Source organism: Corvus moneduloides, chromosome 10, assembly GCF_009650955.1.
Source record: "Corvus moneduloides isolate bCorMon1 chromosome 10, bCorMon1.pri, whole genome shotgun sequence".
Lineage (NCBI taxonomy): Eukaryota > Metazoa > Chordata > Aves > Passeriformes > Corvidae > Corvus > Corvus moneduloides.
The window spans coordinates 2169456-2194323 of NC_045485.1; the positions used below are offsets into that span (position 1 = coordinate 2169456).

The 24868-nt window shown below is 41.3% G+C and overlaps 2 protein-coding genes across 3 annotated transcripts in view; one reads left to right on the top strand and one right to left on the bottom strand.

The window, feature by feature from the left end:
• HDLBP (high density lipoprotein binding protein) overlaps positions 1–2773 on the bottom strand; it is a 39271-nt gene extending 36498 nt beyond the window's left edge. Inside the window, exon 1 of the mRNA XM_032118875.1 lies at positions 2666–2773. The gene's annotated coding sequence lies outside the window, so the exon portion shown is untranslated. The remainder of the gene's footprint in view (positions 1–2665) is intronic.
• On the top strand, positions 1997–24362 carry SEPTIN2 (septin 2). Of its 2 annotated transcripts, none has more exons than XM_032118881.1 (13): positions 1997–2064; positions 5287–5319; positions 6447–6567; positions 9774–9860; positions 10734–10857; positions 14476–14610; positions 14847–14964; positions 16266–16367; positions 16661–16806; positions 17453–17536; positions 19243–19300; positions 21207–21319; positions 21732–24362. In XM_032118881.1, exons 2-12 carry the CDS (start codon positions 5311–5313, stop codon positions 21309–21311), a joined length of 1089 nt encoding a protein of 362 aa, XP_031974772.1. In that variant the 5' UTR covers positions 1997–2064; positions 5287–5310; the 3' UTR covers positions 21312–21319; positions 21732–24362. The 2 variants fall into 2 exon arrangements, with proteins under 2 accessions (XP_031974772.1, XP_031974771.1); XM_032118880.1 differs by lacking the exon at positions 1997–2064 and adding an exon at positions 2856–2949.
• Positions 24363–24868: the final 506 nt, after the last annotated feature.

The following is a 24868-nucleotide window of genomic DNA, read 5'->3' on the forward strand; positions in this document are numbered from 1 at the left end:
GATTGGATATTGGGAAGCAGCACAGGCTACCCATCAGTCACCATCCCTGGAAGCATTCGAGTTGTATGGACACGGCACCTGGGGAATGGGTCAGTGGTGAACACAGCGGTGCTGGGTGAGTGGTTGGACTTGATGATGTTGGAGGTCTTTTCCATCCTAAATGATCCTATGATTCTCACCACACATCTATCTGCATTCAGTTTGAACATTCTGGACTGGTCCCAGGGCCACTGCTGACTACTCTGACCCTCCAACCAGTAGTGACTGGATGAATTACCCAAATTTTCACAGCAGCACCATCCTAAGTGCATTTGTACCAGTTTAACAAGCTTCTATATACAACAAGAATACTATGCTTTGGAAAAGGCAGTATCACCCAAAATACTGTAACCAGTAAAACATGGCAATTTTCTTCAAAAAGGTGAAAACTGCACAGTTTGCCTTGTGTGGGATGGCTCCCACTCACATAACAGCTATGGAAAGCCCAAGGTTACTTGGGCTTTCTAACAGACCATACTATCTTCAGAGGCAGCTTAATGTCAGATGGAAAAAGACCAGCTAGGACTAAGAACAACTCCCCTTAATCTACCAAAACCAAGTTACTATTGTTACCACTATGCTGTGCAACAAACAGCAACATTATGATCCAATTCCAGTTCAAGGGGAAACCTCCTCCCTCATCATCCCAGTCTAGGTAAGTGAGGCCAATGAAAAAGTAGGGACCATAACAACCTTCAAAATCATAAGAAGATATATCAATTTTTTCACCCTGTCAAGCAGAAGCGCGGGAGAGGCAAAAAAGAAGCCAACAAAAAAAAAATCAGCTTAACTTGCAACAAAGGAGGATACAGAAGTGTGTATCAAACTACCAGCTGTGGACACACCAGAATGATCTACATAGAACAAACATGGAGCAGTCTTTAACTGTTTCTTAGGAGCTACTTGGAAAACTGTCCTTTGAGAATGATCTGGACTTACTGTACCTTGCAGCAGTGGCAAAGCTCAGGCCGGCTGGTTACACTGCCTCTGCCACCCCGCAGTTACATACTGCCAGTTACTGTTACTTTCCTATCTAGTGAGAGCTTTTCCTAAAAGCGCCTGTCATTCTGATCCCTGTAAAATTATACCGTGGACCTTTATGAAAAAGGTTGTTTTTGTTGCGGATGGCTCTGCCTACGATTTGGGCCATGCTTTATGAAAATCCATGTACAAGTAGGAAGACTGGTTTTTCTAACAGCTTAAATCTAAACAGGCAAAGGGATAGAGACAGAGCTTTAGCAGACACACAGCTAATCATTAGGTTACCACTTCTTTTCCTGCTTCACCTCTGATATGTTCTTTTACCAGAGAGAGGGATATCCGGCCCACCTATGAAACACCACTTCCAAGCCAGGTTTGAAAAAAAAAAACCCACAAGCCATACTACTATCTGTTGTCTTTTAACTGAAGACAGTTGTCAGAACAAAAGCAGTAGGAAAAATGGAGACTAAATTGCCAGGCAGCTTCTTCACTTACCTTACTGAACGGAAAACGTGATAAAGCAACACAGCACATATGAGTGTGCAGATTTTTCTTTGTCATTACACAACAGGATGGGAAAAAAAATTACTCTTTTGAACTCCTTGGGACTGAATGTCACCAATCTTCCCTTCCCAGATATGGAGCTGAGAATGTTTAAATTCTAAACTTAGTGAATTCAAGGCCCTTACCTCATCTTACAAGTTAACTGATCTCTACATTACCAACATTCCCAGCACAATCTCCTCTCTTGCTTCTTGTCTTTCAGTGGAAGAAATTACTCTTGCCAGGTAGGAAACTGTTCCTACCGTTTGGGGAAAGCCATCATGGGAAGTGCTACTTATCATGTGTCACTTCAGCTATAGCTCAAGAATCATCAGCGCCCTGTGCTTAACCCTCTTCAGGGCTGCTGGATTGCTGGATCATCCTGGTCTATAAATAACCCGAAATAAAACCACACTGCAGACATAGAGAGCAGGCCAGCAGAGGCTGAATTTCCTCACACATCATGCACAGAGGCGGCTGACACTACCTACAGTGCCACAGGTGAGGCCAAAACCCTCCCCCACCGCGGCCCAGGGCGCAGCCTCAGCTTTTGGGACCAGGAACAGTGGGAATGGAGACTACGGCACTTCGAGAGCCCGCAGCAGTCCGGGCCCGGGGACACAGGGCGGGCCCCACCACCAGCCGAAGGAAAGGGGAAAGCGACCAGCTTCCTCAGCCGCATCCCCTCAGCGGGGGCGAGGGCCCAGCCCCGGCCGATCCGCCGCAGGGGAAGGAAGCGGGACATGACTCATGGCTTTTATCTGCTCCTGGGTGGCCCCGGAGCGCTCCCCGCCGCCAAGGCGGCGCTGGCGGCGGAGCGGGGCCTCGGGCGGCGGAGCGGGGCCCTGGGGCAGCCCCCGCGCCCCGGCCCGGTGCGGGGTGCGCCGGCGGCACGTGGCCCGCGCTGCGCCAATGGCAGCGGCCGCGACCATAGAGCGGGGCCGGGCGCTCGCTGCACATCCCGCCCGCTGCCCTTCTCGCCGCTGCCGCCATCTTGCTGCGGGCGACGGAACGCGCCCGGCCGCGGCGCCGGGCCCGCGCCTTCCCCCCGCTCACCTGAGGCGCTCCCGCCCCCGCCCTCCCGCGCCGGGGCCGGCATTACCTCTAGTCGGCCCGCAGCGAAGCCTATGCTGGGTACGAGGCCGCCGGCCCGGCCGCCATCTTGGTGCAGCAGAGGGGATGTGCGTGACCTACAGCATGCGGGCGGCCCCGCCCCGTCCCAGCGGGTTGCTATGGGGATGGGGCGCGCGCCTGCGCGCGGAGCCCGGCGCGGCCCGGGGGCGGGGCCTGGGGCGGGGCGGCCCCGCCCCCTCCTCCGGCCGTGCGCGCGCGGGAGCGGAGCTCGGAGCTGGCGGCTGAGGGAGGCGCGAGCTGAGCTGCGCTGAGGTGAGGGGCCCTGCCCTGCCTCGAGGGAGCTCGGGGTCCCTCTGCGCGGCGGCAAAGGGAGCGGGGATAAGGGGAGGCGGCGGGGAGGAGCGCTGGGGAAGGGTCTCGCCTTTTCAGCCGCGCAGGCGAAGCCCCGAACCTGAGGGGTTTGGTTGAGGTTGGGTGATGCTGGTGAGGAGGGAGCGGGACGATGGGCGCTGCGGGCGGTGCCGGGGTCCCCGGTGAGGCACCGCCCAGCGCGGGACCTAGTGGTTGTATGGGCCGCCGTGGGACCCTCGAGCGGGGGCCGCGGAGGAGCGGGGCCTCTCCCACAGCGTGTAAGGCTGTCGCTTCTGAACACGGTCTCGTAGAAAACTCCAGCCGCGCTGTTGAAACCGGAGGGTGAAGAATGTGACTGACCATCTCCTGAGGAAAATCCGGGCTGCTTCGAGGCACCCGAACCCTAAGCCCCTAACCCCGACCTCAACCCTAAGCCCCCCGAGCCACCCCCTGGGCTCGGGCTGCGGTCGAGCAGGGCCTTGGCCTTCGGGTTCGGGTGTGCTCCTGCCTGTGACGGAGAGCTCAGACCTGATGGGAACGCTGTGGGAACGATCATTCGTGAAAGATTCCTGTGCTTGGTCCGTTTGTTAAAATATAGTGCAGCTGTAGCCGTCTGCATAACTCTGCTCGCTGCTTCGTTTCTTAGCAGCTGTGAGAAACTTTCCTCTGCTTTTAGCCTGCCTCTGAGAAATGGTTGGGTGACAGACAAGTCTCACAAATTAAAAGAATGTTCCTCTGTGTTCCAGCAGGATCTAGTTTTATTTGGCATTGAAAACCTCTCATGGAGAATGCTTAAGCGGGAATCAATGACATCACTGGCAGGAAACACTCTTGGAAGGAAGAGTTGCTATCAGAGCAATCTTACATGATAAAAGGCTCACGGATAACCTCTTCACTAGTTGAATACATCACAGGTCATAGATCGTTTTATGGACTGAAATGCAGATGTTGCAGATACTAGAATTTATTTTTATCTTGAAATTTCCCTTGAGAACCATGTTATCCAGTTTTTATTTTGTGTGAGTAACCAGGGTGCCGGATTTTTGTTAGCAACTTCGGCTTCATGAGAAGGGACACCAGATTGCTTCAATGTTTAACTTCTTCAGTCTGGGCCTCCCATCAAACCCAAATGAGGTTGCAATTGTGTAAACATACACCTATATGGTAGCTTTGAGAAGAAAATCCTCGAAATCGTCCCCACATTGAAACAACTTTACCTTGTGCCTGACACAAAAAGTTGGGCTTCTGCTATCTAACACTGGACAGTTTGTTTTGATTCCAAGATGTCTCTTTGCTGGGAGAAACAGACTGAAGCAGTTTGGTGTAATTTCACACGAAGCTGAACTTGCTGACAAAAATCTGCTTGGAAGATGGAAAGGAATCAATGCTAATTTCAAATCCATAGAATTGAAGTGTGAGTGAGCTTGATAAGAGGTGAGTGTGGGCTTTGGGATTGGGAACAGATACCCTGTGGTAAGAGGGTAAGCCAGGGGAGGGACTAGAAAGGGGAATTGAGCTCTCATCGCTTGCAGATACAGCATATGCTGACATTTTTATTTTGCCACGGTAAATCACATGATCTCTTGAAATCATGCAAGTTAGTGGTTGGTGAGTCTTTGTTAAGAGACCTTTTTGCATAGAAGTGTTAGATAAGAAATCTTTACTTTTTTTGTGTGTGTGTGTCCCTGGCATGTTTTATATTTCACATGCAGCTACACGTGAAAATTTTATATTGGCGACAGAAGGTAGAATGACTGAGTTTGCAAGCATCTAGATAAAAGAGGAGGAGAAAAAGTTTCGTTTTGAAGCTGTTAGCTCTTTACAAAACACTCGAGCATGATGGAAAATGCTGAAGAGAAAGAGGATTGAAAAGAAAAATAATAACTGAGTTTGGGGGTTTTTTTCGCTTTGAAGAAACCGTTTCCTGTAAAGAGCAAGGTGTCTTTTAGCAGGGTGTTTGGTTTGGTTAGTTTCCGGAAAGGATGTGGACTTTCAAGGCTTCAGAACAGTTTGTCACACACCTGATGCCTTCAGCACCCCACATTCATGTTGCTTGAATTTATTGTCTGACTGTGTTTATAGGAGCAATGGTAGCTGAAAATTCTGCCTGTTGTTAGTACAGGAGAGTCAAATGCTTGTGCTCTGTGAAGAAGTGGACACTGTATCAGAATCTGGACATCCAGTCAGGGATGCTCCTTTTTCAATTTAGTGTGCAACAGTGGATATTACATTGGTTTGTGGGTGAGTTTTTCTCTCATACAATTTTTAAGAAGCTGAAAAACATTATTATTTTTTCAGATTTTTTCCTGCCCTTCCCTAAAAATGTCCAAGGTAAGAATAATATTTCTGTCTTCCAATGTAACAATGTGAAACCTATTTTTTGTTTTTAAATACTAATCTTCAATGACAAATTGTGCAACTTGCATCTGTTTGATGATGAAAGGTATTCTAAATTTACTGTCTATAGGAGACATGATATTGAAAGATGAGTGATGTAAAACATATATTAAAGTAGTTTCATGCAAGTATAAATCTCTGCAGTTAACTAATACTCTTGGAAGGATTTTAGTCAGAGTTGTATGCAAGCTCCCTGGTGCATCTTCGTTGAAACTTCCTTTCTTCAACTTCGTTTTGAGCAGGACACATTTAAGAAAATGATGGTTTAGATATAATTTCTTTCTTTGCTAATAGAATCAACTGGTTTTCCAATAAAATCCTTCATTTAAAATATTGTAACCTAAAATACTATTGTCATGCTGGGATTCATCTAATTCTTGGCCCCCAGCATTTGATATGATAGATAAAATATCCATCTTGGCTTATTAGGGTGAAATGAATGATAAAGGGTGCTTGAGTAATGTGTTTGAGGAAGGAAATAAGAGATGTAAAGATTTCTCTGCCACATCTGTAGCAGTGAGCATTCAAAACGCTACTGTGTAAATTCCCCTTCCCCACACTTTGAGAGAGCTCTCTGAGGAGCACTTCCAGCAGACGGCTGTCACTTCACAAGTTGCTCAGGGTTTTCCTTTGGATGTGCTAAAAACGGATCAGAAACGGTCATCTTTTTATTCAAGTCCACAGAAAACTGTTTCATTTTAACTGTGTGTGAAGACTGTTCAAAAAGTGTGTGATTAGTGACCACACTTCATACTTTGTCATACTTCAATAAATAATTATTTGGGATTTTGTTTCTGTTTTATCTGTTTTACTTGAGGTGATCTTGGCTGGAGAGCTGAACAAGTGAAGTTTTTTTTTTTTTTAAGCTCTAGGTCAATGTAGTTGTTTTGCACTTCTTTGTGAAACTGTCGAGTAGTAGGAACCTCTGAGTAGTTTCCTCTCTGTATGTCATGTAGCTTCAAACCTTTTGAGATAAGTGAGGAAAGCAGTTCTACAGACTAGTAAGTCTTGAGTGGTTGTTTATTACTGTCTTATTTTATTTTTTTAAATTTCATTTTTAGCAACAGCCTGCTCAATTTACCAATCCAGAAACTCCCGGCTATGTTGGATTCGCAAACCTTCCCAATCAGGTTCACCGAAAGTCTGTGAAAAAGGGGTTTGAATTTACTCTTATGGTGGTTGGTAAGGAAGCGTTTTATAGTTTTTCTCACAATTAGTGCTTGTTCACAGGGAATTTGATGTTAAAGTGAATGTTACTTCCACTATTGTAAGGCTCCAGCTGGCATCAGAAACTTTCCTGTACTGCAGCATTTAGCTTTCTTTTCTATTTTATTGATTCTTGCAGCAGTTGTTTACCACATTTCAAACCATGCTTGAATACATTAATAAGTTTGTGGGTGAAGAAATTTTATTGTGCACTCCATCAATCATTTCTTCCTTCCTTCTCCCCTTACAGTATTCCAGCATTCCATTTAAAATGTAGTTTTAAACTAGTTTTGCATTTGAATACAATCTTGGTTCACTTGCATGTTTTGATTAAGAGACTAGGATTAAGGAGACCATTCTATTTAAGATGTTGTTTATGCTTCTGTAGTTCAAAACAATCTGAACTCTAGTCTTTTCAACCCTTCCAAATGCTCTCGTGAAAGAGTGAGAAAGACTGAGCATTGGACCAGTTGGTTTTCGTGTGAGCTGTTACTTTTTACATTGATCATGATTTTATGTTAGCAGTTGTAATCTAAAGTGTTGTTCTATTTGATAATTCATTGGGAATCTGTGTTGGTATCTGGAATGGAAAGAAAAATCTAGTGTCTGCAGAAGAAATACCTTGATCCTTTGAGAAATCGGTTGATGTTCTTGAAGGTTAAGTAGACTCCCAAATCAGGCTTGGGTGTCTTCTCTGTTTCTCTGTTTGTGAGCCATAACTTGTGAGTTTTGGTGTTTGAACTCTGTAATTCTTGCTTTCACAAGAAGTACCCTGATAGAATTAGGCTCTTTATTACCTGGCACCACAAGAAATAAATCCCATTTGTGTGTTGGATTTGCCCAAGAGAGATCACAGTGGGAACGAGCAGGAGAGGTGACACACAGTGCATGATAGGAGGTGTTTAACTTAATTGTTTTTGATTTTAGTAGTTACAGAGAGAGTCTATCCTCAAACCTTTCATTAGTTTTGCCAAATGACAGCCCTAGCACTGCTTTTGTCCTGCTTCTGAGTTTTGTTCTTCAGTGTTGTACAGAGTTTGCCCTTATGTTTGTCTTCCTAGAATTTTATTGTAGTTGTTTACTGTATCTTTCATTAGACTTGATTTGGATGATACCATAAAGGATATCTTATAAAATATAAGAGTCAAGCCAAACTATAAGTAGCTGCTTTAAATTATGCTATCTACTGTAACTCTTCAGAATTTACTGTTCAGTGATCCTAAAAGTGGGAATAGCTTGGAGAAAGAAGAGATGGGCTTTCTCTGCTGTAGCTAAACTTAACTTTCAGATCTCTTTGAATTCTAATTGCAAACAGTGCCATGTAAAACAGTTCTGGAAGAAAGCAGTGCAAAATTATGTAGACCAACAGTTGTTTCTAGCCTCTTGTAAAATAGAAATAGAATAGAGAGGGGAAATGACACGGTGTAAGAGTAACAGAAAGGGGTTTAATCCACCCATGTTGGAGTAAAGTGGAACTTTACGGTTGTTGCCTGCCACTGTTTTAAGGGACAAATGAAAACTGCAGGAAGAGAACTCGGAAAAAAAATAATTCCATTGAAAGTTTGGAATGGTATTTTAAGATACACTAGCAGAGGGAGGCAGCTGATGTAAGATAAAATAAACCATGCTTTAAATTTTTGATTATTTCAACAGTTTGGAATGTGAATTCTTTCTCTTCAAATATGCATGGAGTTTAAGTATGTTCCCTTGTGGACTGTGTCACAGTGCCTGTTTCGAACTATCATTCTTCATTAAGTTGCCATCCTTCTTCATTCGTGAGCAGGGTAATACTTTAAAAGCTGCCTGTGCTGACAGAATCCTAATCAATGATGTTGCTTTTCCACCTTGCTTTTGGTTATGTTTTTTTTCCCTGGTATTGTTTACTGTGGTATCTGAAAATATGAGCTGGAGTTTATAAGAATTTGGCTGCTTGGCTGTGTTGCTCCCAAAGAAATCCCGATCACTTGTATTTATTAACAATTTTATGTTCATTCTCATTATTTAGCTATGACTTCATCTAAATAGTTATTTCAGTTAAGAGTCACTAAACTACTGTAGCCAGTATCATTGTCGTCAGTGACTATGAAAACTGATTTTGTTTATGTGTAATATTTACCCATACTGGAACTATGGAATGTGGCACTGGATGAAATCATACTTTTTTTGGTTTTGCCAAAATGACTCCATGTGACTGTTGAGTTACTCTGGGTGCGTGTCACCTTCACTGGTGAAGGCTGCACTGGCACAATCTGACCTAGAAAGCTGCATTCTATAAGGCATTAAAAACTGGCAGCCCCTACTTATTTAAAAACAATTTTCATCTTTTTTTTCTTTTGTTCAGATATTTTTGTCAGATTCATATTGCAGAACAGTCTGTGTTACTCAGGGATTCTGTGGCCCATCATTTTTTAACATCTAATTTTTTAAGTTTAATTCTATCAACACCTGAAATAGAACTAAAATTCTAGAAAAAGATCTCCTCAGTGAATTCAAGTACTGAGCATTACAAGTTGCTGCTCTTTCTTATGCTATGAACATTTTTTCTGATTAAAATCTTGATCTTTAACTAGTTTGTTATCCTCTGAACTTTCCTCATGGCCGTCTTTATCTCTAGAACAAAAATATATTTACAGTACAAATTGGTAATCCCCAAGTTCATCAGTATAAAAAAAATTACTCAGTGGCCATATTCCTCTTGCTTTTAGTTCTTGTTTGCCATATTGTCATAAAAAGCAGAAATAAATCCCACTTTATGATGCCTGGCTGTGCAGAAGTTCAGCAATGCATTTTTCATTGTTTAAATGGATGATGTAGCCTTGAGAGGATATAGCTTCTCACTGGGTATGATATTTCACATTCTGGAGTGATAAAAGAAAAGCATGTCTTAAAAAATCAGGAGACATGAAATGGGAAATCTTAGGTCTAAATGGATCCCAACTCTGCTTGACTAGCAGAATTAATTACAAATCATCAGTGAAAGCTCTGGGAAAGTGCATTATAAAGCCAAGATGTAAAAATTGTTATTCAACCCTTTTGTGCAAACTTTGTTAATCCAAAATTATAAGTTGTAAATTTTTAATTTGAAAGAAATATGAAAAAATGTATAGTCAGATAATACTGTCCAGATACTGTTGAAATTATTTATGTAAATATGTTGAATTTATCTTTATATTGAATCACAGGTGAATCTGGATTGGGGAAATCTACATTAATAAACAGCCTCTTCTTGACAGATCTCTACCCAGAAAGGATAATCCCAGGAGCTGCTGGTAAATACATCTTTGCTCAATGGTTTTTGGAGTTGAGTGCTTTTATCTTTGAGTTTTGGTAGCAGCCAGCAGTGATTTCTAGCTGTAAGAGTTTCTAATGTATTTCCTGACACTTGAGCTGTTTGATAAAACCATTTTCCTCTGCAGCTGGGATGTCTATCGGGTCTTTGTTATTTAGTCCTTGGGTGTATTTGTATTAGCATCTAGAAATTTGATCCCTTCTTTTGCTTAAAAATAGTCATTGTGCCACAGTAAGAGAAACAATCAACTAAAACAATCAGAGAATTTATTTAGTTTTTAATCTGTTGCAATTGTAAACATATGAATTGTTTATACCTGCTTGCACCTTAATTCCTTTGCTTTGGATGGATATTTAGTGAATGAGGGCTTCACTTCCTGTTCTTCTTCATTCCCTTGTCCTATTTTTATTCTGTTAATCAAGGCATGCAATAATCCAACAAAAGAGGATATTGTAATAAAATAAAAGATGCAATTTTTCCCTTTTTGCTACCTGTTGAGTGACTTGCTTTAAGGGTTTTATCATGTTAGCTGATGATTACATATAACTTCCAGCCTTCGGAAAAAAATCCATTATGTATAATTTTGTATTGTTCTCCAATTACCTATGGTTTTATCTCAGTCCCTTTTGCCTTAATTTCTACATTATTTTTAAGAAAAGTATGAAATCTCATATAGTCCTCTAATAACATCTAAAGAATTTATGTACTGAATCCTTCTGTTATCAGGCCTTAAAATGTAATCGATAGAATAATATTTATGTGGTTTTATCTGCCAATTAATCTTTGGAGCTTATCTCAAAATGACACGGTCTTACAAATTTGATTCTGAAAGATGGAGTTTGTTGTCTTTCAGATAAGATTGAACGCACTGTGCAGATTGAAGCCTCAACAGTTGAAATTGAAGAGAGGGGTGTGAAACTGCGGCTGACAGTTGTAGATACACCAGGATATGGGGATGCTATCAATTGTCGGGACTGGTACGTGCACAGAGAATGTATCTTGATCTATCTATGGAGACGGACATAGATTTCTTATCTGTCCTGGGGGGTGGAAGCATGGTGTGTGTCTGTGAAATGCTGAATTTGAGGTGGGATTTTTTGATTTCTAATTTTGAGGAAGCTTAATTTCAGTGTTATGAATTAATTCTGATACATATAAAGAGGCATCAATGACTTCGACACAACTTGAAATAAATTTTGTGGCACTTTTTTTTTTTCTTTGTTAACTTTCATTTTGCTTGAAAGAGCTTTAAGTGAACTGTGACCTTGACTCTCAATAATACTTTAAGAAAGTAAATCACCTACTCTTCAGTGCAAGCAAAAATCCACCCTTAGATCTTGTCTACATTCACTTGAGCATTCTCAGATTCTGTGCCTAATTTTTTAGTGCTTTTCACCATCTTAGATTTTGATTGTTTGGTTGTTTTTTTGGTTTTTTTTTACAAATTTACATTATAGTAAATACTGAGAAGTAATCTTGAGATCAAGGGCAATCGGTTTTCAATGGTAATCCCTTTTCCCACATCTCTCAAGCCCGTGAACCTCAAGGTAACCTCTGGCTTTCCCCAGAACTTTGGAAATTAAGTGCTTCCCAATAAAGTGAAATTCTGGTTCAAGACCACATGTCCTGTCCTGGTGAGCCCAAGGGCTACTGCATGAACAATCTCCTGTTTAATTTGTTCAAAAGCTTGTTGTTGTTCAGGGCCCCACTTGAAATCATTCTTCTTCTGGGTCACATGATAGAGATGCCTTACAGTCTGACTGTACTCTGGATATGCTGCTTACAAAAACCCACAGCACCTGGGAAAGCCTGAGCTTCCTTCTTGCTGGTCACTGGGGACAGAGCTGCTGTTTGGTTGACCACATCTGTTGGAGTCTGATGGTGCCTATCTTGCCATTTTACTCCTAAAAACTGGACTTCCTGGACAGGTACCTTGACCTTACTTTGTTTTACGGCAAAACCAACCTTCAGGAAGAGCTGGATTATCTTCTCCCCTTTTTCAACAACTTCATTTGCCGTGTTTCTCCACACAGTGATGTAATCAATGTATTGCAAGTGTTCTGAAGCCTTGCACTTTTCCAGTGCAGTCTGGATCAGTCCATGGCAAATGGTAGGCTGTACTTCCACCCTGAGGCAGTCAGTTCCAGATGTACTTCAGCTTCCAGTGCAATCAGCTGTTGGGATTCCCCGTCTTCCCAGAAATAAATTCTTCCCCTTTGTATCTCAATGGCATCAGGGTACACTTGTTCTGCTCTGCCAAGCCATTGGATCAACACAGCCTAATAGGGATTGTCTCTTTCCTCCACCTGGCTGGAGGTTGGTTCTGGTTGTGGTACTCATTGCTAGCTTCTTGTAAATATGACCTGGAAGTCCCCTCATGGTAGGTCCCATCCAAGAGGATCAGAAGTAACATCAGCCCTTCTATTCTGTCTGAGGACATGCCCGCTGGAAACTGGAGCTGTGTTTATCCTTGAAGAATTTCCTGTGGTGGTTGTACTTCCTCTCAACTCCTGCACCCATGCTGCTGAGGCAGTGGTGGGTTTTTCATCCCACTTCCTCATGTCCTCTCTGTGGTCATGTGGGTAAAACCACAGGTTACATCTTGGTGTATATCGTGCCTCTTGAGGAGGGCAGTGTTTGCTCCCAGTAGCAGAGGCTCTGGCCCATACTGGTGGGGTATGGAACATTTCCTCTAGTTTGCTCGAGTTCTTCAAATCTGCTCTTAATCTTGGACAGTCTTTCCGCAGCTGAAGTGCAGGTTGGTAGGGAAGAAAAAAGATGATATTACTGCCAGAGTTAGGTCACTTGAAGCACTGTTTGCTCTCCTTTCATTGACAACAACACAAATGAGTTGGCATACAACAATGGTGTGCTCCGTACAAACTTCTGCCATGTGGATTGTGTACAGTGGACCTCATCTGGATCTACAGGGCACTGATCATTATTTGGACCCCTATAGATTGCCTCCAGCACAGCTAATTCTCTCAGGTACTGGATACCTTCCTCCATGGCCTTCCACCTGCCTAGTCACATTATTAGATCATCCTTGAGAGACTACCTTTCCCTCACACTTGACAGGAGTCGCCACCAGAGCTGAGAGTTTCTGTCCTCTTCCCAATCCCCTTGTCAATGCGCACATCCCAGGCCAGGGATCCCAGTTGCTTGGCTTCCCTACCATCTGGTTCCATAGCGTGGGCTGTGGTATCCCAGTACCGGTGCAGCTGGGTTGCCAGGGGCTCCCCCAGATGGCAGCTGAAATCTTTTCATGTATCTCACAGCTCACTAGGGATAGCAGTCGGGTGATTATCTCTGGCCCTGTCTCTTCCTCCTGCTGTGAGGGCCCTGCTTCCTCTTCATCTTTCACTAAGCAAACTGATTTGGTCTTGGATTTCTTCTTCTGTGTAGGGGCAACTGTTCGTGGCACAGGTTGTTGCAGTGGTTCAGCTGCAGCTGGAAAGGCCACAGTGCCTGTTGCTCTGCTTTCCTCCTTCTCCCCTGAGGGTGCTCTCTAGTGACAAGCAGTGTCCAGTAAATAAAAGCCAGGGCTCAGCACACTGCAATAAGTTGCTCCTCTCTGGAGTTGCCCCCTCCTGCTGATCTGGGCCAGAACCAGGACACTAGTGGACAGAAAGTTGGATATAAGCAGGCAGTCCCTGAGAGCCATTAATATCCTGGGCTGCATCAAAAGCAGTGTGGCCAGCAGGTTGAGGGAGGGAGTTCTGCCCCACTACTGTGCTCCTGTGAGACTTGCACCCAGCTCTGGGGCTCTAGCACAAGACAGACATGGACCTACTGGAGCAGGTGCAGAGGAGGACCACGAAAATGATTCAAGGGCTAGAACAGCAGTAAAGAGAGGCTGGGAGAATTTGGGCTCCATCTGGAGAAGAGAAGACTCCAGGGAGACCTTACTGATGCCTTGAAATTTATCGAAGTGTCTCACAGGAAACATGGAGAGAGACTTAATAACAGGGCCTGTAGTAGCAGAGCAAGGGGCAATGGTTTGAAACTGACAGTGTATTTAGGTTGGATGTAGCAGAGACCTTTTTACAGTGATGGTGTTAAGACACTGGCACAGGTTGCCCAGAGCAGCTGTGGCTGTCCCATCCCTGGAAGTGTTCAAGGCCAGGTTGGACAAGATTTACAGCACCCTGCACTAATGGAAGGTGTCCCTGCCCATGACAGTAGCTTGGAACTAGGCGATCTTTAAAGGTCCCTTCCAATGCCAACCATTTATGATTTTAAATCAGTTTGGAACAAGAACCTTAAAATATCTTGAAAATGTGTGGTTAATGTTAATCAAGATATAAACACTAACCCAAGAGAAATTTGTTGTAGAACTGAGGTTGGGTTATATATATTTTATCTTACTATATATATATCTAATAGGCATAGTAGCTTTTTATTCTAGAATTCAAATAAAATTTTGAGATACGTGCTCTTCTATTTTCCCTGTTCTATAGAATCAGTAAATGAATTTTTGTCCATCAGAAGATTGGTTCATCAGCAGGGTATCTCAGTGGTTTAATATTACCTTTGAAAGAGTCCTAAAGTTGTGGACCATTTGGTGATTTCTCAAATCCATGCTTGTTTTACAGTTTTAAGACCATAATCTCTTACATTGATGAGCAGTTTGAGCGATACCTGCATGATGAGAGTGGATTGAACAGAAGGCATATCATAGATAATCGAGTTCATTGCTGTTTCTATTTCATTTCACCATTTGGTCATGGGTAGGTGTTTCTCTGTCTTTTTTTTTTTTCATTGTTTTATTTTAGAGAGTTGGTTTGTGCCTGTTGACTTAAATTTTCAGAATCGGGTTGCCAGTACTTAAGCAAGTGCTATAACTGCTGACATTAATTGGCTGTGTTCTTTCTCTCTGTGTAAAGAGAGATATTTATGCTGGAGTGAACATAAATTGGTAATTTACAGTAAAAATAAATAAAATTTTTCCATGTTTTAATTTTAGCCTTAAGCCTCTGGATGTTGAGTTTATGAAGGCCATACACAACAAAGTAAATATTGTACCAGTGATTGCAAAAGCTGACACACTTTCTCTGAAAGAGCGAGAGAGACTAAAGAAAAGGGTGAGTGTTCTTCTGGCTTGCAGAAATGTGTTGTGCTTTGGTTGTAGCAGTATGGTGGCTGAAGAGAGGAGTGTTCTCATTAACCTTACTCTGTCCTAGCTGAGGAAAATATAATCTCATGCACAGTGTAGCATCATTTAATATGTAGTTTGGTATCTTGTAAATTATTTTATTACGTATTTAACTGAGAAATTGTCCTTAGAATGCTGTTTGCAAAATGGCAGACTGGCTACATTTACAATTAGATTGAGTGAATTTTGAAACTTTGGAAAAATATTTAAATACATTTGCTGATGGTAATTGGTCTGTTACCTGTTTAATCAGTCCCAAAGCAGAGATAGTATCTGCATATGGAATGTGCATATGTATTATATATTTTTTTCTTTTACCCAGTCAGAATTCTGATGGTTAAAAAATGGTATTTTCAGTGATGTTTCTGATTTTGGGGTTGTTTTTCTTCCCCTATGTCACTCCTTCTAAAGCATTCCAATTCTTTCTTCCAGAGGCAGGACCTCTTGACACATTCAGTCTTGCAGGACTTGATGATGTATTTGCTGGGAGGAGGTGGAATTCAGCAAACCATTACACACTAATAGCAGCTATGAAGTTTAGAAAGAAGCATTAGGATTAACTTCTCAAAGGCATGCTGCAGTCTTAGCTCTTGCATTGAAAACTTTATGATTTTTTGTCAGTTATTCTGAAAATCCTTATAGCTATCTTACCCAATCTGGAATAAAAATAGAGACTTTTTATATAGTATATTTTAGTAGGTACGTTTACTGTGCTAGAATTCTGCAGAAATAAGGATTATTCTTTTTTTAAAGAGCAAAATTTGGGGTCTATGGCAAATGGATTCCTGCTGTAGATGCCGTTACTGGCAGTCATGAAGAAAAAAGTATTTGTTGTGTGTATATCTCAGTTTTTCAAACACTCCCACCCCTACCTCCCAAGTTGTAATTCAGAGGTAAGAGCAAGGAGGTTAAGCTGTAGAAAGCAACTATGACTTCTGAGTCAATGCTTTTGTTATTACAAAAAAAATTGCAGAGGTTTAACAAAACACAGTTTCCACAAAGGACTGTGGTTTTGTGAACACTGTTGTTTGTCTGAAAGTCTGTGGCAAGTAATTGTTGAATACCATGAAGAAATATGGTATTTAAAACCAAATCCTTGTTAAGTAATTTGGATCAGTAAGATAAATCCAGATTTCTTAAGAGACTGCCTATTAAGTAATTTTATGTTAAGATTTTAAAGTGCCGATTCTACATGCATATTATATAAATTTCTTTTATTGCAAATCTCAGATTCTGGATGAAATAGAAGAGCATGGCATCAAGATTTATCACCTGCCTGATGCTGAATCTGATGAGGATGAAGATTTTAAAGAGCAGACCAGACTCCTGAAGGTGTGACTGGTTTAATAGGTTATATGTGGATAATATATTGTATTTTTTCAGACTGCTCAGATGGCTTTAGAACAAGACCTGCAATGCAACCTGGAGTGAGTCACTGTGTGTCTGCCCAGGCTTCCCTAGCTTGGAAGATGGTAGCAGCAATTACTTTTATTCATTTTACACCTTTTAATTCAAAGAGTTATGAACTTTTTACCATAATATGCAGTGCTGGGCAGAACAAGAGTTGTTCTTGGAGTTGTTTGTCCTGGTTCATTATAAGTAACTTTTGCACTTTTGGCTTTCAGGCCAGCATTCCATTTTGTGTAGTGGGGTCCAATCAACTCATCGAAGCAAAAGGTAAAAAAGTTAGAGGTCGGCTCTACCCATGGGGTGTAGTTGAAGTGGAGAATCCAGAGCATAATGACTTCCTGAAGCTGAGGACCATGTTAATGTAAGTTAGAAAATTCCAATTAAATAGTAGTTTAGAAAACAATCACCAAGATAATCAAGCACTGTATTGGGGGTTTGCTGCAGTTGTGTAATCCCTGAAGACATCCAGAATTTGTGTGGGGAAGGCCATGAGCAGCCTTTACCTAGCTGAGCTAGGCCTAGTCAGGGATTGGACCACACAGGCCCCATAGGTTCTCTCCAATCTGAATTAGTGATTCAGACTAATAATGCTTTGTCTAATTCTTTTGTCCAACCTAGCGTTGTATTGCTACTCAGATCCCCAGGAACATAAAACAAGTTGTCCTTATTTCAATGTATCTTTAAGCAGATACAATCGCAAAGGAGCAGACTTGAAAAGTCCACTGCTTGGTTTTTTTCCTGGTCTTTGCTACTCTGTTTCGCCTGCTCACATTCATCAGAGGCCTCGCCCAGGAGTACAGCTTCTGTCAGGGAAGTCTCAGGGCTGAGGTGATCTCTCAGTGTCCTTTATTGCACCAATTTAACTGAAATTAGCCTTTAGATTAGTATGCTAATTGGGTGTGCATGCTGAGCCCATTGATCCAAGACAGCGCTGAATGTGAGAGTTACTTAAGTAAACTGATGTGACATAAGGATGTTTTATGTTTTAATTACTTTTCTTCCTCCAGCACCCATATGCAAGACCTTCAGGAGGTGACCCAGGATCTTCACTATGAGAACTTCCGCTCTGAGAGGCTCAAACGAGGCAGCAGGTTGTCATCTCATGGTTACATGCTGCTTCTTCCTCCTCTTCTGAATTTATATTTTGCCCCGTGTGTCTCACCTAGCATTGCATTTGGATTTGGCAGATCAAGGGCAGCTCTGTGACTCCAGTCAACATCAAGTTCTGTCAACCAGCTTACAAAGAGTGTAACAAAAAATATTTGGTAAATCTGAAGTGACAGTTGTGGAGTTAGGGAATTGTGGGAATAGTTACATCTGTGCTTTGGTCTGAGACTTGAACATAGTTGGATTGGAATGTCGAAGGTACTAAGTAGGACAGATGTCTATGATAAATGTTGTCTTAAAAAACCTGCAAAATTAGATCAGAGCTGATATGTTAAAAAGAGTGTGAGTTTTTTTCAGAACTAGCAGCCGGAATATTTGGATTGGGTCTTTAGAAGAGATGATCGAATTTTTTTGAGGTGCTTTATTGAACATGACATACATAATTTTCTCTACATAGCAGCCACAGGGTAATGGCTGTCAACCCTGTTTTGAGCTGGGGTGGGTAGGGCACATCTTTCCTGGAAAGAGAACTGGGCAAAACACCCCATTTTTAAGTACAATAGCAGGGTCTGTAAAGATGAGTTGGTGAGGTCTTGTGGGAAACCACGTGTTTCCTGGTTTAGGTGTTTCAGCTGCGTCTCTTCTTACAGCCACTAGAGGGTTCCGAATTGCACATTTTGGGGGCTTTGGGGCATTTTGCACAAGTTTCCCCATCCTGCTGTTGACAGAGATTTTGTCACACGTCTGGTCAGTTTTCAGCAAAAAGAGTTTGTTTCTGCTTGTAGCACTGGCCTACAGGCAAGATGAAATGCTCTTCTCTCCTGACTTTAAATCCTGCTTTCTGAAATTCAAGGTGAAAGTCCCCAAATTTCCCAAGTTCTGGCGTCTCTTATCCAACAGGTGTGTACAAAGGCCTTAGAAGTAATGTGACCTAAGGTCATCCAATTTTTAGAGGATTTCAAGTTGCTGTTAAGTTGGGTATGTGAAGCTAAAGCATGTTTTTGTATCTTGCCTAGTTAAGTGGCCCATACACCTTTGCTTTCACATTTCTGAGGTGGTGCTAGGACATAGTCAGGTTTACTATAAGTGAGGGTAGATTTCACGTGAGTGTATTTCAAGCTTGCACTTCTGCTCCCAGGAGTGCTTGGCAATAGGTGCTTGTTGACTGTACTCACTAATGATCTCAGAGGCTTTGGGGCACAGCAGATTTTTTACAATCTATTTCTCTGTTAACCTTTTAACAAACACCAGTTTGTTTGCTTTGCATATTTGATGGCACTTGCTTGATTAGATCCATTAGTAGATCTTCCTGTCGTGACATGGAGTAGGAGAAAGCTTTTAACAAAGTGGTAGATAATCTTGAATAAAGCCACGTGGGAGTCAATTGCTTCTCCCGAGTAACAAGGGATGGGACAACAGGAAACGGCCTCAAGTTGCACCGGGGAGGTTTAGATTGAATATTAGGAGAAATTTCTTCATAGAAAGGGTGTTTGGGCGCTGGCACAGGCTGCCCAAGGACAGTGGTGGAGCTACCATCCCTGGAAGTGTTCAAACTGCTTGTGGATGTGGCACTTGGGGACGTGGTTTACTGGTGAACACAATGGTGGGTTAATGCTTGGACTCAGCAATCTCAGAGGGCTTTTCCAACCTTAATGATTTAATGGTTCTAACAATATTAATATTATTTTAGGAAAATAGAAGATGAAGAAGTAAATAAAGACCAGATTCTGCTTGAGAAGGAAGCAGAAGTAAGATGACAGAACTTTATATTCTTATAATGGGGGAATTTTTGTTCTTTTGTTGCTACTTTAGAGCAAATATTTATATGATCTTAATAATTCATAAAGGAAAAACTGTTATATGCCAATATAAAGTTATTTAAGCTTCACTAAGAAAACAGAATGAAAAGAGGTGAGAGGAGACTCAGGATAGGGATTTTTTGGAACAAATGGAATCTGATAAAACATGATTCCACTGTAGTGATCAGCGATGGATTAACGCGCACTGCGTGGGCAAGGAGAACCATCCTCTTGGGAGTTAGGGTTCTACACTTCACAACTGCAGACTGGGACAAAGTCAGTTCAGCCCTGCAGCAAAAGAGGGAATGATGGTAGAAAGGGTCAGAAATAAAAAACAAAACAGAAATTCTCATTCTGCCACTATGACAAATTCCTAATGCGTAGCTCTAATGCCGCTTTTGTTGTTCCTCTAACTCAAAAAGGTTGTAGATAGGCAAGACTAGAAAAAGTGCAATGAAAAGCAAAATGTGGGCAGAAAGGCTGAAGTGGAGACCTGAAGCAGGTCCTGTGATAGGGTAGATGAGATTAACAGCCTTGTTGAGAAGTAGATGACTGGAGGGAAAGGGACTAACATGATCATAGATGGCAGGATGAATAGGAATCTACTACACAAACAAGAGGTCGTTTGTGTAGTAGATTAATGGGATTAATAGATGGCTGATTTCAATTTAAAAAGATACTTCTAACATAGTCTGAAGATTGTGGTATTTGTTAGCATGGAATTTGTACATAGCAAGGTATTTTTGAGCAGGTAAGGCAAAAAATGCTGAGACAGGAGAGTTTGCTTTCTCCATGAATGTGCTCACTAAATGCGGAGGTAGAATTTTTTTGGTTTGGCAAGCTCCAGAGGGACAGATTCTAGATTTTGAGCACGTGTGGATAAGCTCTGGGAGTGGGCACCTGGCTGTCAGGCTCTTCCGTGCACTTCCTAACAGCTTGTACAGGGGAGAGAGCTGAGTTAGATGAGCTCCTTAGCCTGCCCTAGCACAAGCAGATGCTCAGACTTCTACCAGTGATCTTAGTGGGGACCCAAGTCCCAAAATATAACTGAATGAAAATGAAAAGGGTTGTTGTTTCAAGCAATATGTAAAACAAGTATAGTGTAAACATTCTACAGGTTTAACTTTATTGTTAAGCTTTACAGTTTAGTTTGAGTTTACAGTGTAAGTGCACAAAGGCACCCAAAATTATTTCCATAGTGAGGTTGACTTGCCACCTGTCAGAGCTGGATGCAACAAAAGGATTTAAGTAATGTATGTGCAACATGGTTCAATTAATCTTAGTAGATGAGTTACATACTTTCCTTGTGTTTAAATGTTTAATATGTTTAAATGCAATACTCTAAAATTGAGCTTCAGCCAAGTTTAATTATGCTTTTGTCTCATTGGATGGTTTGCCTGTAATACTTGCTTCCACCTAGTCATTGCTAGCAAGGGAGTTGGGGAGTAATCTTGACGGTTTTTTTTTTGATGACAGATACAGGAGTAGTTTGGAGGGACATAAACAAGCTGCTTTTTTTTCTGATAAACTTTAGTAGGTGTAAATGCTTGTTCCGTGCTTCAGAACCATAATTTTTATACATTTAACGTCAGAGACTTCCATTTAGGGATGCTTAAAAATCCCATCCCACAGTACAACAATAAAGCCTATTTATTTTGGTCAGTAAATGCCAGCCTCTTCAGGGATGAAGAGCAATAAAAGAAGATGCCATAACCTGAGATCATTGCGTGTCAGATAAAGAAAATGCAGATATGTGATCCCTCTTCAATAAAAATAAGTAATAGGGTGGTGACAGTGAAAAATTATATTCTGAAGTGAGATTAGGGTACAGAATTCTTCTGTGCTGCTTTTCCAGCTCCGTCGCATGCAGGAGATGATTGCAAGAATGCAGGCACAGATGCAGATGCAGATGCAAAGTGGAGAAGGTGACAGCAGTGCAGTTCATGGGCACCATGTGTAAAGTCTTGGGTAAGATGTTCAATAGCCACTTAAAGGGCTTCTCCTTTAGCTGCTCTCTAATGTGCTTGGTATTAAGAAGTTTTGGAAAAATGTTTGCAAGATGGGTTTCTATAGGTTTCAGTCTTACTTTTAATTTATACAGATTAACTGCTGTTTGCAAAGTTAAATGGCTTGGAGTCAAAGTAAACAGTATGGTATTGTATGTGTGTGTGTGTATATGAAAATTTTCCAGAAAGCCAATACAATATATACTGGTCAGAATTATGGAAGAAGTCTTTGAAATAGTTTAAACAGGTTTCTCAAGCTCATGATGAAGTAACTCATTGTTTCCTTGTGACTTATAAAATATGTGCAGTTCTTTCAGGTTTCTTAATGTGAGAAGACTGCTATCTGAAATGGTATTTTCCTGTCTTGTTTTTAGATGACTTTATCCCCTGACTTACAGGAGACCTGGAGTTGGATTGCAGTGGTGGAGGCAGAAAGGATGCCTCTTGCTTCTATGTGATCTGGAGCTTGCTGTAGAGTTTAATGTGGGAATATTTTGTGGTAACACCTTGTGAGATGTATTTCGTAACATGTAGTCAGTTGGTATTTTTATATATTATACACATTTGACTTTTGTTTTCTTTAGTCCTTCTTACTTAGGGGTTATTTTAAATTTCCTATTATATTAGGGATACAAAATAGTAATTGATAGCTTTCTAGCCTGATAAGCATTAGATAATATTTTTTTAATATACCTTATTAGCTCCCTGCTTTTAACTTTGTATTCCATTTAGAAATAAACAGCTGTCAGTGATACCTTGTTCAGTGCCAGGTAACAGTCACCTCACTAAGGTTGCACCCCTGCAAGGTTACTTTTATATATATTGCAGTGTTTACATATGTGTGCGAGACCAGCAGCCCTTTCTCTGTCTCTGCTCACAGCAGAGGATTTCCTTGGCCTCTGCAAAATATCAAATGAAAATTCAAGCATGCCTTGTGTCTTAGCGAAAGAAAGAAGAGGAAATGCCTCTGTGAGAGGCACGCTGTATGTTACATGACAGACGTTATTTCCTTTAGATTTAACCTTGAGGGTTATTATTTTCCTAAAATCTCTTGCTCTATTGCAGCTAATTTTGAATAGTTTCTTGTAGGCCATCACAAATCACTCCTGCTATTTTCTGGCATTATTGTAGCCAAATAAACTTGAATAAGGCTGATTTTGTTGAATGAGGTAAACTCCAAAGAGTAGTTTTCTATGCATGGGTGTTTCCTATATCCAAAGGCGTAAGAAATTCTATAATTCCTAATCAGTATTTTCATAGTGTTTTTAGGGCATTGCAAACTGTTATATGTAGTAAAAATATAAATATATAAAAATATATATTAGCACGCTTCTCTTTTTAAAAGTGATCTGTTCCTGACAGGATCAATGCAAACAGTATTCTAACTTCTTGCTCCAGGATGGAGTCAGCAATATTACTTCAGGAGCGGCTGATTTTTTTATTAGGCCAAGGTCACTTAATACTGATAGCAGAGGAGACTGTTCTTATCTTGGCTGGACTTGTGCTGCAGATCATGCCTCGTATTGTGTTTGCAGCAAGTAATCACACTGTAGCACACAACTGCCCTGGTGGTGGCTGACAGGGCAAGCAGTGACACACCTTGGGTTGTCTCCTGCTTCTGATAAAGCCAGCAATCAGATTTCTTCATCTGATCTGTCACAAAACATTCTTATCTGAGCAGCTAATGAACAGATAGAGTTGCAACTTCTTTCAGCTCTTTGAGCTCAGGTGCAGCTGTGACTTTTATAATTTTGTTAATGTTTCTTTGAAAAAAATAATAGAATTTCTACAGCTAGTGTATAATTCCAATGGTACTTCAGTGGCTAGATTAAATATAAACCTGTTAATCAACTGAAATTTTTGCTTGCCTGAAACTACTGGTTTATGTTTGAATCTTTCTGAAAATGTGAAGTAAAACCTTGTGTCGTAGCCTTTGCTGGGGAGCTCCAGCTCTCTTTTCAAAAGTAATTACTATCAAAGTTTGACACGGCTCATTTGACCTTCCCTAACCTCGACAAAAGTGAAAATGAGAACCTTTTTGTATGCTGAGATGCACAGAAGAGTTAAGTCCCATTTTGTCAAATCTTTACATATAAAACTTGGATGGAAAAACATATGCTTCTAAATTCTTGAGTTGCTTTTTCAGAAGAAAGTATAGGACCAAAGTAATGTAGCAGCACTGTCAGAGAACTCTCCACACCACCTTATTTATTTCTATTTCCATGAGCCTGTACTTGAAGAAAAACTGTGAAATGTAAAATGTCTGCACAGGGGCCTGGTTGAACTTGTCACTCTCACTGTGTATATTGGGTTGTTACTTTTTTTCCTATATTTTTAGCATGGGAACAAGAGCAGATTGTCCGTTTGTTTAGTGCTGTTTGGTGACCATCTGTGAAATTATTTCAGGCAGTGTGTGATTCTTTGGAATATTTACACATCTATTAAAATATTTGATCAGGATAAAGCATTTCATTTGATTCTTAAGCAAAAAAAGACTGATCTAAAAATTCAGCAGGAGAAATATTTTTGTACACTGTTTTGGTATTTAATGGGAAAAAACAAGTTTATGGCACTAGCCATTTCAAGACAGGTAATTAATTGCTGCTTCTTCCCAAGCCCTTGGGGCAATTGTTCATAGTGTGCCTGATGTCTCTGAAGATCTGTTTCCCCTTCACTTTTCTTGGGATGGTCTTGAAGTTCATGGGTTTGTGCTAAGGCATGAAAAGCAAGACTGCTTTTCTCAGAAAAGCTGCTGGTAAAAGAAAGCTATGAGCAGCAGAAAGACTTGGGGACAAAAGGTAGATTCTGTTTGGTGGCTTGCTGAACTGGCCACAGTTCTTTTTCTGTTACTGTGTTGTGATGGTTTTTATTTTAGGAGTAAAAACACTTTAAATTTGGAGACCTTTATAGTTGATAGCAAAAATTACTTGTTCTTGGTACAAAAACCTGTTATATTCTATGTACTGCAATTAGCCAAAACCGTAATAAAAATTGCTAAAAAGCTATTTTGTGTTTATTATGGTTCTTTATTATAATCAATATTATTTTGTGGTGATATGTTTGAAATATTGTCCTGTTCCAACCAGGAAGGGCAGGGTTGGAGTGGCCGTGAGTGGGGTTGGCCTCCATGGTAAGGATTTTTGCATGTGAATCACTCTGTCTTTTGTACCCTTTTCTTAATTAATATGGTTGCTATTACTGTTCCTTTTCTTATCTCATTGCTGTTTCCAGTAAATTGTTCTTATAACAGTGTGTGATCTTTACATTTTGTGCTTCCAGTTCTCCTCTCCATCCGGATGCAGAAAAGAGGGAGAGAGGAAAAGGGAGGAGGTGATTGGCAGAGTGGTTTGGAGTTTCAGTGGGAACACTAAACTGGGGAATACCATTCCTAAACTACACAACCTTAACTAGGCCCCAGTGTGGGGCACAAAGGGGTGAGATAACAACAGAACTGCCCAGAATGGGTTGGAAATAGTTTTGATCCAAGCATTTTCTGTATTCGTACAGAGCT